Below are 17,886 nucleotides of genomic sequence, written 5' to 3' on the forward strand. Positions count from 1 at the left end.
TTGTCTTTCATCGGTACCCATAGTTTCCGCTTATGTGATCATATCAAAGCATTTTGCCGCGAAAACTCAGCCGCTGTCCGTCAGTAACTATTCACATCATTCTAGATACGGTGAAATAATTACAAGATAATCACTCAATTGATGCAAGTGTAAGGGTTTAGTCTACAGTTCAGTCTAGCTTGATATACGGTATCCTATTAATTTATAACAACATTTACCAAGAGAGATGTTTTGTGAAAAGGCAATCGAAATAATCAGAGAACTTCACCGGATGGGCGATGGTCAACTGCCTGCATTCAATGTAAGTGGCACATTCAGCATGTTATAAAGATATACTGGATTTGTAGCCATTAGTGCAGATGGAATAGCTAACTAGTTAGATTGTTAGTTTACTCTAGCAATGCAGGAGTCACTGTCTTGACACGTGATACCTAGTACACCCAACTGCCACACATACTATTAATGGCTTAGCTATATCAACCTCCTTAGGGAATTTTCATCGAAATTGCTATATGGACATGTGCAACAGGCTGCATATTGTTTTTACGCCATGAATGTAAAATTCTAATGTAATAAGGGTCCCCTGGGAAACTCTGACCAATACTTTGTTCCTATTCTGTCACAACAACGTATACTGTACCTGGTTTTTTCATTCGTTGTCATGCCAAACAACACCAACCATATGATTTGAATACTACTTTTATTTATATGATTCCAACAGTACAGTGTTTTGATCTAAATCGCAAGTAAAATCTCAATCGCAATATTTGGTTAAAAACAAATCGCAATTAAATGATTTGCCCATATGGTGCAGCCCTACTCCTTGCCCTGCTCTTCTGACGTGGGGCTCTTGAGAGCTAATATCAACCTAGCCAGCCATCACTAGAATGTGTTTCACTCAGTAATAGCTAACATCAACCTAGCCAGATTATGAATACAAAGTGAAGACGTTTAGATCAGTTTGATAGTTAGCAATTAGGTTATAATGCCACTGACTACATGGTCATTTGACTTCTATTACTGCTCACTGACTGACACCTTCTTTGCAGGAAGATGGTATTCGTCAGGTGCTGGAGGAGATGAAAGCATTATATGAGCAGAATCAAAGTGATGTGTGAGTTAAGACATTAAACATTGTCACACATTGACATTCTCTTATATTTGAATGTGTCTCTTTCCCATTGAGTTCTGAAATAATTACCTTATGGGTTTTAACAAATACGTTTTATTTCACACACTTCAAAGCAATGAAGCCAAGTCTGAGGGAAAAAGTGAGCTGATTCCAACCATCAAGTTCCGTCACTGCTGTCTGCTAAGAAACCAACGTTGCATCGCTGCCTACCTGTGAGTGCCTGATGTGATGAGTTGATTTTGAGCTCATCATCACTACTAATATTTTTGTAGACAGTTACACTGACCATATCATAGTTTATTAGGATAGGACAACATCATTGCTAATTTCCTCTCCTCAGCTATGACAGGCTCCTCCGCATTCGGACTTTGAGGTGGGAGTACGGAAGTGTGTTGCCCACAAACATCCGCTTCCACATGTGTGCAGAAGAGGTATGTTTCTTTCTTTCAAAGGCAAGAAACAAATTGGACAGAAGATGGCAGGGTGATGGCATCTGACTCTTAAAATGTAATGTTTAATTTTGAATAGTTGGAATGGTTTAACCAGTACAAGAAGTCACTGGCTACCTTCATGAGGTCACTTGGAGGAGAGGAAGGACTTGACATAACACAGGACATGAAGCCTCCAAAGAGTTTGTACATTGAGGTACGATTACACAAGGGAACTGCATGCCCGCAAGGACCTGACCAGAGACTAAGTGAATGTTGGTAGGGGCCACTTGTGCTATTAGTCATCAACTGTATCAATTAATTCAAACTGTAGCACATAGACCCTTGACTATTAGGTGCTCTTTCTTTTGGTCTTCATTTTTTTATTTTTACATATTGGTCATGTTCTATTGATTTTACCCTCTTGCCATTTAGTTTGTTTCTCACAATGTATTTCTCTCAATAGGTGCGCTGTTTAAAAGATCATGGCGAGTTTGAAATAGACGACGGGACCATCATTCTTCTGAAGAAAAACAGTCAGGTATAAGAAAAGAAAAAGTACTATATGTGAAAACCATCACTATACATGCACATTGTGTAAAGAATTGAACATGAGTCACTCTCAAACTCCACTCTTCTGTCTCACCAGCACTTCCTGCCACGATGGAAGTGTGAGCAGTTGATTCGCCAGGGGGTCTTGGAGCACATCATGTCTTGAATCAAAATGCTAGAACTATGACTTTTTTTTCTTCAGCAGAGGATTATCCATTTAAGTGATGCTATTTTGAAAGAGTTCTTTAAAACAATAATTAATTCAAATATACTTAGCTGTAGGTGATTTATTACTTGGTCAGTTTTGTTTTAATTGTGGAGTGATTGTGTAGTGCATAACAAATCCACAGCTTGCATGTTAGTGTTTTTACAATAATTACCTACATACATTGTTGCAACAATCTTTTTTAGTACTCAAATAGTTTAGGAATTAAAAGGTTTGACTGTACAGCAGTGCATCAGGATTGAAAATTGTGCAGATGTGTATCAAAACTTTACATTTGTAAATACTGTGCTTTTGGTTGGTAATTTAAAATACCACAAAGAACACTTAATTAAAAGTTGCTAAACCCTTTCTTTGAATCATTTTGTGATTAAATTAGGATTCAGCCTTTCGCATACAGTACCATTCATCTCATACAGTCTGACAGACTTAACTTTAAGTTCAGTACCTTGAGTGTGTTTGATGATCAAACTGGAATGTTATACCATTGGTCCCATTATACATCTAATCGACACTCAGACCTACCAACACAGCATGATGCTGGAGGATAGTCTGTAACCTAACGGACTGCCTGCCTCTGCAGAGACAGAATAAAATACTTTATGTGAACTTTGATTGACCTTCACAAAAAATGAGTCTTGCGTTAACCTCAATAAAAATATATATACACAAAAAATAAAGTACATGCATAATACCCTGGTGGCTGAAAACACTTAAGACTTGTGCTGTTCCACTTACCCAAATAACTTGTGCTAATTGTGTGCAATCAAACCCACCATCCCAAGAGGGAGTTGTTACACAGTGATTTTGTTATGGATCTTACAGAATCATTGTGGACCACCTGCCACATTAAGCATCAATGTTTCATTGGGATGGTCATCGAATACTAAGGTTAAGGGAAGGAAACTTAAGAGGTCTTTCACAGTTGTCAATGTCTTTTGGGGAGTAGCGTTGTTCTGAGTAGCAAGGAACTGCTACGCAGAGAGGGAGGCAGGGGCGATCTTACGAAGGAGCTTGTTGAGGGCTGTAATCTTCTCCTCTAAGACAAAGTTCTTTTTCTCAGCACTCTTCTGTCGCTGCTCAGTGACCTGCAGTGCCTTCATCAGCTGGGAGTTCTCCACATACAGGTCCTTCAGCATGATGTCTGACTTGGCATTCTTCACCAGCTGTGGGTGGGACAGGGACAATGAAATACAGTCAGATTTTCAGGGCATGTTTCTCTGCCATTTGTCTCGTATGAATGGTAAACTGACCTGCTCTTTCAGCTGGTTGACCTTCTCCTGCAGCATCTTGCGCACACTCCTCAGCTTGGTCTCCACCCCCTCCATCCCCTCCTGCATGTTCACTATCACCTTCTCATATTGCTCCTGAGCACAAACAGAGCCAGCATTTACAGCATATAAAAAAGTCAGAAGTTTACATACACCTTAGCCATATACATTTAAACTCAGCTTTTCACAATTCCTGACATTTAATCCTAGTAAATATTCCCTGTTTTAGGGCAGTTAGGATCACCACTTTATTTTAAGAATGTGAAATGTCAGAATAATAGTAAAGCGAATGATTTCTTTCAGCTTTTATTTCTTTCATCACATTCCCAGTGGGTCAGAAGTTTACATACACTCAATTAGTATTTGGTAGCGTTGCCTTTAAATTGTTTAACTTGGGTCAAACGTTTCAGGTAGCCTTCCACAAGCTTCCCACAATAAGTTGGGTGAATTGTGGCCAATTCCTCCTGACAGAGCGTGTGTAACGGAGTCAGGTTTGTAGGCCTCCTTGCTCGTGCTTTTTCAGTTCTGCCCACAAATTTTCTATAGGACTGAGGTCAGGGCTTTGTGATGGCCACTCCAATACCTTGACTTTGTTGTCCTTAAGCCATTTTCCCACAACTTTGGAAGTATGCTTGGGGTCATTGTCCATTTGGAAGACCCATTTGCGACCAAGCTTTAACTTCCTGACTGATGTCTTGAGATGTTGCTAAAATATCCACATAATTTTCCATCCTCATGATGCCATCTATTTTGTGAAGTGCACTAGTCCTTCCTGCAGCAAAGCATCCCCACAACATGATGCTGCCACCCCAGTGCTTCACTGTTGTGATGGTGTTCTTCGGCTTGCAAGCATCCCCCTTTTTCCTCCAAACATAACGATGGTCATTATGGCCAAACAGTTCTATTTTTGTTTCATCAGTTCAAAAAGTACGATATTTGTCCCCATGTTCAGTTGCAAACCGTAGTCTGTCTTTTTTATGGCGGTTTTGGAGCAGCGGTTTATGTCGATATAGGACTCGTTTTACTGTGGATATAGATACTTTTGTACCTGTTTCCTCCAGCATCTTCACAAGGTCCTTTACTGTTGTTCTGGGATTGATTTGCACGTTTCTCACCAAAGTACATTCATCTCTAGGAGACAGAACGAGTCTCCTTCCTGAGCGGTATGACGGCTGCGTGGTCCCATGGTGTTTATACTTGCGTACTATTGTTTGTACAGATGAAAGTGGTACCTTCAGGCGTTTGGAAATTGCTGCCAAGGATGAACCAGACTTGTGGAGGTCTACACTTTTTTTCCTGAGGTCTTGGCTGGTTTCTTTTAATCTTCCCATGATGTCAAGCAAAGAGGCACTGAGTTTGAAGGTAGGCCTTGAAATACATCCACAGGTACACCTCCGATTGACTAAAATTATGTAAATTAGCCTATCAGAAGCTTCTAAAGCCATGACATCATTTTCTGGAATTTTCCAAGCTGTTTAAAGGCACAGTCAACTTAGTTAAAACTCGTTTTAATGATTCCAACCTAAGTGTATGTAAACTTCTGACTTCAACTGTACATTTATTGATCACATTTAGTTCTGTGTTAAACTACGGTTAATTATTTTGAGAAGTGTTAAAGGGTGCAAATCATGCCTATAGAACTGTAACCAGTGGCTGGATTGGGTGCACCCTGTAGGGCAGTACACTACCTGCTGCAGGCCTATCTGGGTGCTGGCTTGCTGGGCCTGTGTGCAGAAGGTCTGTTGCAGCTTCTGCCCCCTGCGCTTCTCATCTGCCAGCTGGGCTTGAAAGTGTGCCAGCTGCTCCCTGGACCCCAGTCCTGCCTGCTCCCTCAACTGCTGCAGCTCCCGGACATGCTGGGCCTGGGCCAGTGTCAAGGCTGTGTCCACCATCAGTGCCTGCACCATAAAACAGTGCGTTTGAGAATCAACTACATTGTAGTCAGACTGTACAGTGATCCACCAATAGCCTAGCATCCCAAACTATTCCTGCTCAAACTGATCCCCTCAAACACGCCGATAGACTCAATAGGGCATAGGAATGGAGTTTGGAAATGTTCATGAAATGAATTAGCCTCAACTTCTGCAAGAATAGATTAGTGCAAATTAGGACCATGGGGTTAGTTGCTCAATTTGAGTTTCAATTGGCAAACTTGCTTTCAGTTTAGAGATGTGGTGCCTCAGCAAAATTACATTTATCAATTATTTGACCAAAATGTTTGAGGTCACCTGATCCTGTGCCTCTGCCCTGGCAGTCTCCAGCTGTGCCTGTTTGTTCTTTAGAGTCAGGCACTCCTCAGTCAGACTCTGTACCTCCACATCCTGGCCCTGCAGCTGATACACCTGAAGGAAACAAAGCACAACAACCACTTCAAAAATATTTCACCTTTATAATAAAGCATTGCATGCAAGCATCAATGACCGCATTTGCAGACTAACAGTAAGATTTAACTGAACAGAGTGCATATCAAGGATCAGCCCAAGGGCTTAATTATTTGAAGAGGTCTGAAAAAATGTGGGCCTATTTTCATGGAATTCTACGTCATTTGGCAGATTAGAGTCTTCTCTTTTTAGCAGTAGATATTTGATTTCCAAACTGTGTTTTCCGGTGATTGTATTTTGAAATAGAAGGCCAATTTTAGCTGCTGTTCACTGATAGCCGCAACTCAACAATCAGCTGATATTGGGCTCCTGAGTGGCGCAGCGGTCTAAGGCACTGCATCTCAGTGCTAGAGGTGTCACTACTGGCACCCTGGTTCGAATCCAGGCTGTATCACAACCGGCCGTGATTGGGAGTCCCATAGGGCGGCGCACAATTGGGCCAGCGTTGTCCGGGTTTGGCCGTCATTGTAAATAATAATTTGTTCATAACTGACTTGCCAGGTTAAATATAAATAAAATAAAGCATTTTTGCCACGCACTGCTGTAGTTGCCTAGGCTATGCACTGCGTTTATGCTTAAAAACAATCCACCACAGCTATTTTTTTTAAAGAAGCTAGCTCTATGGCTAAATTATAGTATCTGGTGTAGTATTTAGAATTTGATTTATTTCTGTACAAACAAGAAATACTATATACTAAACAAAATATAAAACGCAACATGTAAAGTGTTGTTTTCATGTTTGATGAGCTGAAATAAAAGATCCCAGAAATGTTCCATATGCACAAAAAAAAAAAAATCTAATGTTGTCCACAAATTGGTTTACATCCCTATTTGTGAACATTTCTCCTTTGCCAAGATATGCCACAATGGTCAGGTGGATGGATTATCAAGAAGTTGTTTAAACTGCATGAACATTACACACTTGTACTGGGGACAATAAAAGGCCACTCCTAAAATGTGCAGTTTTGTCACACAACACAGTGCCACAAATGTCTCAAGTTTTGAGGGAGTGTGCAATTGGCATGCTGACTGCAGGAATATCCACCAGAGCTGTTGCCAGAGAATGTTCATTTCTTTTCCATAAGCTGCCTCCAACGTCGTTTTAGAGAATTTGACAGTACGTCCAACCGGCCTCACAACCGCAGACCACGTGTAACCACGCCAGCCCAGGACCTCCACATCCGTCTTCTTCACCTGCGGGGTCGTCTGAGACCAGCTACCCGAACAGCTGATGAAACTGGGTTTGCACAACTGAAGAATTGCTGCACAAACTGTCTGCCACCGTCTCAGGGAAGCTCATCAGTTCGGCGTCGTAACCGACTTCAGTGGGCAAATGCTCAACTTCGATGGCCATTGTCACGCTGGAGAAGTGTGCTCTTCACGGATTAATCCCGGTTTCAACTGTACTGGGCATATGACAGAAAGCGTGTATGGCGTCGTGTGGATGAGCGGTTTCCTGATGTCAATGTGGTGAACAGAATTGCATTTTATCGATGGCTGTTTGAATGCACAGAGATACCGTGATGAGATCCTGAGGTCTATTGTCATACCATTCATCCACCGCCATCACCTCATGTTTCAGCATGATAATGCACGGCCCCATGTCGCAAGGATCTATACACAATTCCTGGAAGCTCAAAATGTCCCAATTCTCCCATGGCCTGCATACTCGCCAGACATTTCACCCATTGAGCTGTTTAGGATGCTCTGGATAGATGTGTACGGCAGCGTGTTCCAGTTTCCGCCAACATCTAGCAATTTCACACAGCCATTGAAGAGGACTGGTTTTCTGATTCATGCCCCATATTTTTTTTTTTTTAAGGTATCTGTGACCAACAGTTGCATATCTGTTGGTGTCTACATTTGACACTTAAATGTGATTTCTGCTATCAGAATAAGAAGATAGCATTGAAAAGACAGGTCTAGTCGCTTTGTGGTCTGACTGGGTTCAGATCTGGCTGACCACTTCAGGTGGTGGTCAGGGATGCATTGTGTGCAGATTTCTCTTCAGTCTGGATGAAAATCAGGCTACCGAAAGCCATACAGTGGGCGACGTTATCAGCACTCCTCCCACAAGTCTCCAGAAAACTTGTGTTTTGGGACTGAGGCACCTTTTCGTTATAAAATACGTTCCTGGTGTGTGAGGAACGTGTTTCCAGGCTTCATAAATGCTAGCCAGCTAGCTAATATTTAGGGGGAAAAAATGTTATGCTTACCCATTTGCAATCCCTTTAGCGTTGCTTTCTAGCTTGCTGGCTAGGAACAGAGATTAACTGGCTAGTTAGCTACAGTAGTTAGCTAGACATGGCCTCTGTATTCCTAGTCATGTGAAATCCATAGATTAGGGCCTAATTCATTCATTTCAATTTTCTGATTTCCTTATATGAACTGTAACTCAGTAAAAATCTGAGACATTTGTGCATGTTGCGTTTATATTTTTGTTCAGTGTAATTTTGGCAAAATGTATTCCAATTTACAAGGGGGTGCTGCAGCACATCCAGCACCCCTACATCCCGTGGCTATGGCTTTAAGAGCAAGTAACGTAGCTCTACCCTGTGGAGCAGCTCCTGGTTTTGGAGGTGCAGGCTCTGGCACTCCTTTTGTAGGGCCATAGTGGCCTCCTCCTCATGTTGTTTCTGGGCCAGACGCAGCTGCTCCTTCTCCCTGCTTAGCCTGCCCATGCTGGCCTCCAGCTCCTTTACCTGATGATCAGCAGACAACAATGAAGTCAGTCAAAGTGCTAATGTATCACAACGCTTCATTAAAGATCACATTCAGGACCAGCAAACAGTGAGCAGACATTTCTATTGTTTTCGTCATTAGTATGTCACCTACCTTGTCCTGGGCATCCTGTATCATCCTCTGGTGGTTGGCTACTTCCTGGATCTGGCCAGTCTTCTCCTGATCCACTGCCTGGAGCTGGGAGCGAAGCAGCTCCATCTGGGAGTCCACAGAGAGAAGAGACTCTTGGAGCTTCTCAACCTGAAAACAATAACATCATAATTCATACATATTCAGTCAGAGAAAATACTTGGAAGATGTCAATTCCCCCCAACAGAGTTGCAATAGCCAAGTACATCCTTCTCTCACCTTCTGGGTCCTCTCCTCCACCTCCCTCAGCAGCCTCTCCTTATCCTGCTCCAGCCATTGGTGCTTCAGGGTCAGGCTGGTCAGTGAGGACTCCACCTCTGACAAACACTGGAGCTAAGAGCAAACAAGACATTTAAGAATCAAGATACATAAATGAGGCCCATTCATTAAAAATGCTGACCAAGAAAATTCTCACACACTTCAATTTCCGATAGACCAAAACATAGTATCTAGATAATGGAGAACTCTACCACAACTGTCCCAAAAGTCCCCTATATACAGTGGGGCAAAAAAGTATTGTCAGCCACCAATTGTGCAAGTTCTCCCACTTAAAAAGATGAGAGAGGTCTGTAATTTTCATCATAAGTACACTCAACTATGACAGACAAAATGAGAAAAAGTTTTCTCCAGAAAAACACATTGTAGGATTTTTAATGAATTTATTTGCAAATTATGGTGGAAAATAAGTATTTGGTCAATAACAAAAGTTTCTCAATACTTTGTTATATACCCTTTGTTGGCAATGACAGAGGTCAAACGTTTTCTGTAAGTCTTCACAAGGTTTTCACACACTGTTGCTGGTATTTTGGCCCATTCCTCCATGCAGATCTCCTCTAGAGCAGTGATGTTTTGGGGCTGTTGCTGGGCAACACGGACTTTCAACTCCCTCCAAAGATTTTCTATGGGGTTGAGATCTGGAGACTGGCTAGGCCACTCCAGGACCTTGAAATGCTTCTTACGAAGCCACTCCTTCGTTGCCCGGGCGGTGTGTTTGGGATCATTGTCATGCTAAAAGACCCAGCCACGTTTCATCTTCAATGCCCTTGCTGATGGAAGGAGGTTTTCACTCAAAATCTCACGATACATGGCCCCATTCATTCTGTCCTTTACACGGATCAGTCGTCCTGGTCCCTTTGCAGAAAAACAGCCCCAAAGCATGATGTTTCCACCCCCATGCTTCACAGTAGGTATGGTGTTCTTTGGATGCAACTCAGCATTCTTTGTCCTCCAAACACGACGAGTTGAGTTTTTACCAAAAAGTTCTATTTTGGTTTCATCTGACCATATGACATTCTCCCAATCTTCTTCTAGATCATCCAAATGCTCTCTAGCAAACTTCAGACGGGCCTGGACATGTACTGGCTTAAGCAGGGGGACACGTCTGGCACTGCAGGATTTGAGTCCCTGGCGGCGTAGTGTGTTACTGATGGTAGGCTTTGTTACTTTGGTCCCAGCTCTCTGCAGGTCATTCACTCGGTCTCGGTGTGGTTCTGGGATTTTTGCTCACCGTTCTTGTGATCATTTTGACCCCACGGGGTGAGATCTTGCGTGGAGCCCCAGATCGAGGGAGATTATCAGTGGTCTTGTATGTCTTCCATTTCCTAATAATTGCTCCCACAGTTGATTTCTTCAAACCAAGCTGCTTACCTATTGCAGATTCAGTCTTCCCAGCCTGGTGCAGGTCTACAATTTTGTTTCTGGTGTCCTTTGACAGCTCTTTGGTCTTGGCCATAGTGGAGTTTGGAGTGTGACTGTTTGAGGTTGTAGACAGGTGTCTTTTATACTGATAACAAGTTCAAACAGGTGCCATTAATACAGGTAACGAGTGGAGGACAGAGGAGCCTCTTAAAGAAGAAGTTACAGGTCTGTGAGAACCAGAAATCTTGCTTGTTTGTAGGTGACCAAATACTTATTTTCCACCATAATTTGCAAATAAATTCATTAAAAAATCCTACAATGTGATTTTCTGGATTTTTTTTCTCATTTTGTCTGTCATAGTTGAAGTGTACCTATGATGAAAATTACAGGCCTCTCTCATCTTTTTAAGTGGGAGAACTTGCACAATTGGTGGCTGACTAAATACTTTTTTGCACCACTGTATACACACACACACCTTTTCCTTGATGGTGTGGAGTTCTCTCTCCAGCAGCTCCTTGTCGTGACGCCAGGCTGCCTGCAGGTGGAGTCTCTCCCTCTCCTGCTGGGTGGAGGTCTCCTGGAGCTGCCTGGCTGTGGCCGCCCCCTCCGCCTGCTCCCGGGACACCTGTGCCAGCCTCTCCGTCAGCATCTGGACCACCCCCTGGTCGGCACGGAGACGGGAGCTAAACTCAGCATTCTCGCCGCTCAGCTGCAGGTTGCGGGCTCTCAGGTCCAGCACCTCTTCCTGGTACTTGGCGTTCTGAGAGGGAAGGGGGTGGATGAAGGGTTTATCAGACTGGGATTGCTCATCACTATGCGGTGGCCTCGGGTGATTGAGATAATGATCATGTGTCCAATGATCAAATGTAGGCTATTAAAATCTATCAGGCTAAAAGGGTCAGTTGAACTATGCAGGGTGATTATAGTGAAATGGAAAACAAACCTCTTTGTGAAGTCTCTCCTGCTTCTCCCTGTTCTTCTCGTGTTCCTGCTCCACTTCGTCCAGTTTCTTTCTGGTGAAATCAAAGACGGAAAGGAATAATTAATAGCTGTGAAGACAGAATACAGCTTAAAAAACAACCCCTTCTGTAACAGACATTTGTAAAACATATCTGTATTTAGCATTATCTCACAGCAACACATTACTGATGGATCAGCTTACTTCTTCTTGATGATCTCTTCCTCCATTCTCTGGACATCCTGCTGTAACATGGCCAGTCTGTCCTTCAGAGCACTGTTCTCACAGTTGACCTCATCTAACTGAGAACTAGAGTTGAAATAGTTTACATAGGAGTTTTTCCTCAAAGGCATTTTAATCTGGAAGATATTTAAACATAATATTTATCTGGGGATTGATTTGATGGAGGCATTTATAATTTGAAGCAAACATTTGAGTTCCAGATGAAACTCTGGGTGAAATCAATGCACTTATGTGGCGAAAGTAAAATGGACACTGGTTTAGACAAACAAACATTCAATGATATAAATACTGTTATTCAGACAAATTAAATCTAATATCATGCACCTAGGTGAAAATCATGCCGTTAGAGAGACAGAAAATTGTTAATGCATTCCAGACAATTTAAATGTCAAAAGTTTGATGTTGGCACACAGCCTGCTAAGTTGTAGAGAAGGTTAAAGACTTGGAGAAGGTTTGTGAGGAGAAAAAGGTGAGGATCTCTTTCAGATGAGAGCAGATCGGTTGTTATTAGTCATTCAAATTTCAGCCCCCATGTTTGCGGCAGAAACACATTGGAATCAAGGCAGGTGGAGGTTAGTCATTTGAAGGTTGGTTTGGTTTGATTTCCGGCAACAGGCCTGCACGTCACAAACCTGTGTGGACTGGTAGGGTCCATCACCATCTCCAGAGCCATGACCAGCTTCTCCATCTCCACCAGCTGCTCCTTCATCCTGCCCTTCTCCCACTCAAAGGACTCCTCCAACCTGTGGACCTCTGCCTGATGGGCCTGCTGCAGGGCCTGCTGCAGCTGGACGGTGGTGCTGCTGCCAGCCTTTCCTCTGAGGGAGCACAGCTCTCTCTCCTTGGTCTCCAGTTGGGTGTTCAGCAGCTCCTCTTCCCTATAGTGCTTATTGGACAGGGCTTCCGCCATCTCTACCAGACCTGCAGTCTGCTTTATATCTGATTCAAGGTGGTCTACCTCTGTGAATTTGGCCTCTAGCTGGGTCCTGAGATCAGAAACCAGGCTGGACATTTCGCCCAGTTGGGCTTTCAGCTGGTGGATGTGGTCTTGGAGTTTGGATGATTCCGTTTCCATTTCTTCGATCTGGTTGGAGAGTTGGTCTGCCAGGCGGATGTAGTGGGTGTTCTCCTGGCTCAGACAGCCCGTCTCTTCCCTCTCCAGGTCCAGGGTGGATTGGATCTCCATGACCTGGGTTTGTTCCACCCTCAAGGCTTCCTGTAGACTGTTTTCTGCCCTCTTCCACTGGTTTAACTCCTCAGTGACACAGTCAAGATCTGACTGTAGACAGTCAACAGTTGTTCTGTGTTTTCTCAGCTCCTCCATCAGCATCGCTCTGTCCGTCTTCTGGGAGTCCAGCTCAGCAGTCTGCCTTGAGCATCGTTCTACTTCATTTCTCAGAGCCTCCCGTGCCCTCTCCAACTCCCCCCTCAGGGTCTCCGTGTCTTCCTCTTTGGCCCTCAGCTGAGCTTGCTGTTGTACAAAGGCGCTGGACAAACTGCTACAGTTCTCCGCTATCATTTCCTTGTCCTGAAGAAGTGTCATATATTCAGACCGTAGACTATGCAGCTCCTCTCTTAGCTGAGACACCTCACTAAGGATTTCTCGCTCTCTATCCCTCACCAACCCCAGTTCCTCCTCTACATCATGCCGTTCAGAGGTCAGACGCTCGGTCAAAGCCTCAGACGCCAGACACACAGTGCGTTCCTCCAGCTCCAGCTGGGCACAAATCACTTCCAGTTTGGCCTCTAGTTGACTGCACCGATCGCAAGTCACTTCCAGTTCAGCCTCTAACTGACTGCACTGTGTTTGATAGTGCTCTAGTTTCACCTCTAACTGACAGTGCTGTAAAAGTGACTTCTCCCTATCGGAGGTCAGATCTGCCTGCTCCTGCAGACTGGCTATGTGCTCTTTCAGCTGCCGGACTTCCTCCTGGTGCCCTTCCTCCAGCATCTTCCTCTCCACAGCGGACCGGCTACAGATCCTGGCCTGCTCCTCAACCGCCCTCTCTGTACTGTGGAGTCTCTCCCTGTGCCTCTCCTGCTCCAGTTCCAGCCGCAGGCGCTCACAGCGTAGCTGGTGCATGAAGCTGCGCTGGGCCTCGCCTTGCTGAGTCTTCATCTGAGACACCTGCTGCTCTGCCTCTTCCCTGATTACATAGCACACACACTGTTCACTAAGGCACACAGAGACAGATACATATACAGTACCAGTGAAAAGTTTGGACACACCTGCTCATTCAAGTTCTTTTTTTTTTTTTTTTTACTATTTTCTACATTGTAGAATAATAGTGAAGACATCAAAACTAATAAATAAAACATATGGAATCATGTAGTAACCAAAAAAAGTGTTAAACAAATCAAAATATATTTGAGATTTGAGATTCTTCAAATAGCCACCCTTTGCCTTGATGACAGCTTTGCACTCTTGGCATTCTCTCAACCAGCTTCACCTGGAATGCTTTTCCAACAATCTTGAAGAAGTTCCCACATATGCTGAGCAGTTGTTGGCGGCTTTTCCTTCACTCTGCGGTCCAACTCATCCCAAACCACCTCAATTGGGTTGAGGTCAGGTGATTGTGGAGGCCAGGTCATCTGATGCAGCACTCCATCACTCTCCTTCTTGGTCAAATAGCCCTTACACAGCCTGCAGGTGTGTTGGGTCATTGTCCTATTGAAAAACAAATGATAGTCCCACTAAGCACAAACCAGATGGGATGGCGTTTCGTTGCAGAATGCGGTGGTAGCCATGCTGGTTAAGTGTGCCTTGAATTCTAAATAAATCACTGACAGTGTCACCAGCAAAGCAGCCCCACACCATCACACCTCCATGCTTCACGTTGGGAACCACACATGCAGAGATCATCTGTTCACCTACTCTGCGTCTCACAAAGACACGGCTGTTGGAACCAAAAATCTCCAATTTGGACTCATCAGACCAAAGGACAGATTTCCACTGGTCTAATGTTTATTGCTCATGTTTCTTGGCCCAAGAAGTCTCTTATTCTTATTGATGTCCTTTAGTAGTGGTTTCTTTGCAGCAATTCGACCATGAAGGCCTGATTCATGCAATCTCATCTGAACAGTTGATGTTGAGATGTGTCTGTTACTTGAACTCTGTGAAGCACTTATTGGGCTGCAATTTCTGAGGCTGGTAACTTTAATGAACTTATCCTCTGCAGCAGAGGTAACTCTGGGTCAGTCCTCATGAGAGCCAGTTTCATCATAGCGCTTGATTGTTTTTGTGACTGCACTTGAAGAAACTTCAAGTTCTTGAAATGTTCCGTATTGACTGACCTTCATATCTTAAAGTAATGATGGACTGTCGTTTCTCTTTGCTTATTTGAGCTGTTCTTGCCATAATATGGACTTGGTCTTTTACCAAATAGGGCTATCTTCTGTATACCACCCCTACCTTGTCACAACACAACTGATTGGCTCAAACGCATTAAGAAAGAAAATTAACTTAACTTTTAAGAAGGCACACCTGTTAGTTAAAATGCATTTCAGGTGACTACCTCATGAAGTTGGTTGAGAGAATGCCAAGAGTGTGCAAAGCTGTCATCAAGGCAAAGGGTGGCTACTTTGAAGAATCTCAATTATAAAATAATACTTTTTTGGTTATTACATGATTACATTTGTGTTATTTCATAGTTTTGATGTCTTCACTATTATTCTACAATGTAGAAAGTCAAAATAAAAACCCCGGAAGGTGTGTCCACAATTTTGACTGGTACTGTATATACACACACATATACAATGCCAGTCAAAAGTTTGGACACGCCTACTCATTCCAGGGATTTTCTTTATTTTTCTACAAAGCTTTCATCAAGACAATGGGTGGCTAAAATATATTTTGATTTGTTTAACACTTTTTTTTTTAACAACATGATTCCATATGAAATAATACATCGTATTATTACTTCATTATTATTCTACAATGTAGAAAATAGTGACAATAAAGAAAAACCCTTGAATGAGTAGGTGTTTCCAAATGTTTGACTGGTACTGTATATATACACACACACACGCATACACTGAGTGGACAAAACATTAAGAATGTTGCACCCCCTTTTTGCCTTCAGAACAGCTTCAATTTGTGGGGCATTGACTCTACAAGGTGTCAAAACCATTCCACAGGGATGCTGGCCCATGTTGACGCCAATGCTTCTCACAGTTGTGTCAAGTTGGTTGAATGTTCTTTGGGTGGCGGACCATTATTGATACACACAATGGAAAATGTTGAGCTTGAAAAACCCAGCAGTGTTGCTGTTCTTGACACAAACAGGTGCGCGTGGCACCTACTACCATACCCCATTCAATTGTACTTTATGTTTTGTATTGCCCATTCATCCTCTGAATGGCAAACATACACAATCCATGTCTCAATTGTCTCAAGGCTTAAAAATAATTTAACCTGTCTCCTCCCCTTCATCTACACAGATTGAAGTGGATTTAACAAGTGACATCAATAAGGGGATCATAGCTTTCACCTGGTCAGTCTACAGTATGTCAAATCAAATTTGTCACATGTGCCAAATACAACAGGTATGCTTACTTACAAGCCCTTAACCAAAAATGCTTTAAGTTAAGAAAATAAAAAAGTGTTAAGTAAAAAATAGAAAATGGAAAGAGTGTTCATAATGTTTTGTACATTAAGTGTATATACATACACACGACGTACACCAGTCCCAGCTCACACACCATTGATGTGTAAGTCCAGTGTATATGTTATGGAGTTAAAGGGACTCATGCAAAAGTTACAGTTGGCACAACATTTTTTAAATTGAATGCGAAACCGGGAGTCAACCTACACAAGAATGTGAACTTGAAATGAATTTGTTTGAATTTCAGAAGACAGCCCTGGGGAGGAGGATAGTCTGGCAACACCCACCTTACGAGCAGCAACTCTTGGTCCATCTTGAGCTTCAGCTCAGCCTCTAGCTGGTCTTTCTCAGAGGTTAGTCTCTGGACCAGGTTACTGATCTCCATGGCATAGTTCTGCTCCAGCTCAGCCTGTTCGTGCTGGGCCCTTCTCTCCTGGTCAGCGCTCCAGCCTGGCCCTCTCAGGCGCCTGGAGCTGTTCTGTAACTCGGTCTGCAGCTTCTCCACTGCCTCCCTTAGCCTCTTAACATGCTCCTCAGCCTGGGCCTTCTGCTCCTCCAGCTCACTGATTTCCACCTTGAAGCCCGAAGAGATGTCCTTCCTCTCCACCTCCATGTTCCGTCGCATCAGCTCCAGGCTGCGCTCGTAGAAGTTCACCTGTGAGGCGAGGATGATGAGGAGGTTCAGGGCTATCCCAGAATTTGAAAAATGGGCCTCATGTACTGAAGTTAGTTCAGTCTTTACATCTAGTGTCACTCAAATTACCAACAATTTTGGACCTTTCAATTTCACATACAAAAATAGGAGACGGTGATCAAAACAATACAAAAACGTGTGAGCTAGGGTTTAATGGCGGGAACCGGGTTACCGAGCTTTACTGGAATTTCCCGCCCAAACCCATCTTTTCCCAGGATAAATGACAGTGAGAAACCAGTAAATTATAACAAATTATTTCTATGAACAGAGTGAAATAAAATGTATTTGTTAAATTATATGCAAAGTCTAAATCTATCATCATACGGCCTGCTCTACTATCTGCATGGTCAATAATCAACGCTCATGTAACGGCTGTCTTCCTCCTCCTCTGACGAGGAGGAGTAGTAAGGATCGGAGGACCAATGCGCAGCGTGGTACGTGTTCATGCTCTTTATTAAAACAAACGAACACTGAAACAAAACAATAAACGACACGTGAAATAACCAACCGAAACAGTTCCGTGTGGAACACACAGACACAGAAAATAAACACCCACGAAACACAGGTGGAAAAAAGGCTACCTAAGTATGATTCTCAATCAGAGACAACTAACGACACCTGCCTCTGATTGAGAATCATACCAGGCCAAACGCAAAAACCAACATAGAAAAACTAACATAGATAACCCACCCAACTCACACCCTGACCATACTAAAACAAAGAAATAACAAAAGAACTAAGGTCAAAACGTGACAGCTCAGGGTGTGTTGTTGTAGCCTACCGTATTTACTTACAAAGTCACTACTGGTTGGCCTATCTGCTTTTATTACACTGAACAAAAATATAAACGCAACATGTAAAGGGTTGGTCCCATGTTTCATGAGCTGAAAT

At 43.2% G+C, this 17,886-nt stretch overlaps 2 protein-coding genes across 2 annotated transcripts in view; one reads left to right on the forward strand and one right to left on the reverse strand.

Annotated features, from left to right (window-relative positions):
* Positions 1–65: 65 nt before the first annotated feature.
* On the forward strand, positions 66–2,686 carry gins1 (GINS complex subunit 1 (Psf1 homolog)). Its single transcript, XM_038960454.1, has 7 exons — positions 66–301; positions 1,050–1,114; positions 1,246–1,344; positions 1,473–1,563; positions 1,661–1,777; positions 2,027–2,101; positions 2,210–2,686. Exons 1-7 carry the CDS (start codon positions 227–229, stop codon positions 2,276–2,278), a joined length of 591 nt encoding a protein of 196 aa, XP_038816382.1. The 5' UTR covers positions 66–226; the 3' UTR covers positions 2,279–2,686.
* Positions 740–17,886, reverse strand: part of ninl (ninein-like) — a 45,400-nt gene continuing 28,253 nt past the window's right edge. The window contains exons 16-26 of the mRNA XM_038960453.1: positions 16,589–16,956; positions 11,659–11,763; positions 11,440–11,509; positions 10,972–11,256; positions 9,078–9,191; positions 8,823–8,969; positions 8,540–8,689; positions 5,835–5,948; positions 5,295–5,504; positions 3,589–3,702; positions 740–3,501 (exon numbers count right to left, since the gene is read on the reverse strand). Of these exons, the coding sequence (XP_038816381.1) occupies positions 3,310–3,501; positions 3,589–3,702; positions 5,295–5,504; positions 5,835–5,948; positions 8,540–8,689; positions 8,823–8,969; positions 9,078–9,191; positions 10,972–11,256; positions 11,440–11,509; positions 11,659–11,763; positions 16,589–16,956 (1,869 nt within the window). The 3' untranslated portion in view covers positions 740–3,309. The remainder of the gene's footprint in view (positions 3,502–3,588; positions 3,703–5,294; positions 5,505–5,834; positions 5,949–8,539; positions 8,690–8,822; positions 8,970–9,077; positions 9,192–10,971; positions 11,257–11,439; positions 11,510–11,658; positions 11,764–16,588; positions 16,957–17,886) is intronic.

This window comes from Salvelinus namaycush, chromosome 22 (genome assembly GCF_016432855.1).
Source record: "Salvelinus namaycush isolate Seneca chromosome 22, SaNama_1.0, whole genome shotgun sequence".
NCBI lineage: Eukaryota > Metazoa > Chordata > Actinopteri > Salmoniformes > Salmonidae > Salvelinus > Salvelinus namaycush.

Bases quoted from the DNA above. Each gene is read 5' to 3' on its own strand.
- gins1 (XM_038960454.1), top strand. From the start codon at position 227: ATGTTTTGTGAAAAGGCAATCGAAATAATCAGAGAACTTCACCGGATG. The intron at 302-1,049 runs GTAAGTGGCACA...CCTTCTTTGCAG, and splicing joins GTCAACTGCCTGCATTCAAT to GAAGATGGTATTCGTCAGGT. The intron at 1,564-1,660 runs GTATGTTTCTTT...AATTTTGAATAG, and splicing joins TCCACATGTGTGCAGAAGAG to TTGGAATGGTTTAACCAGTA.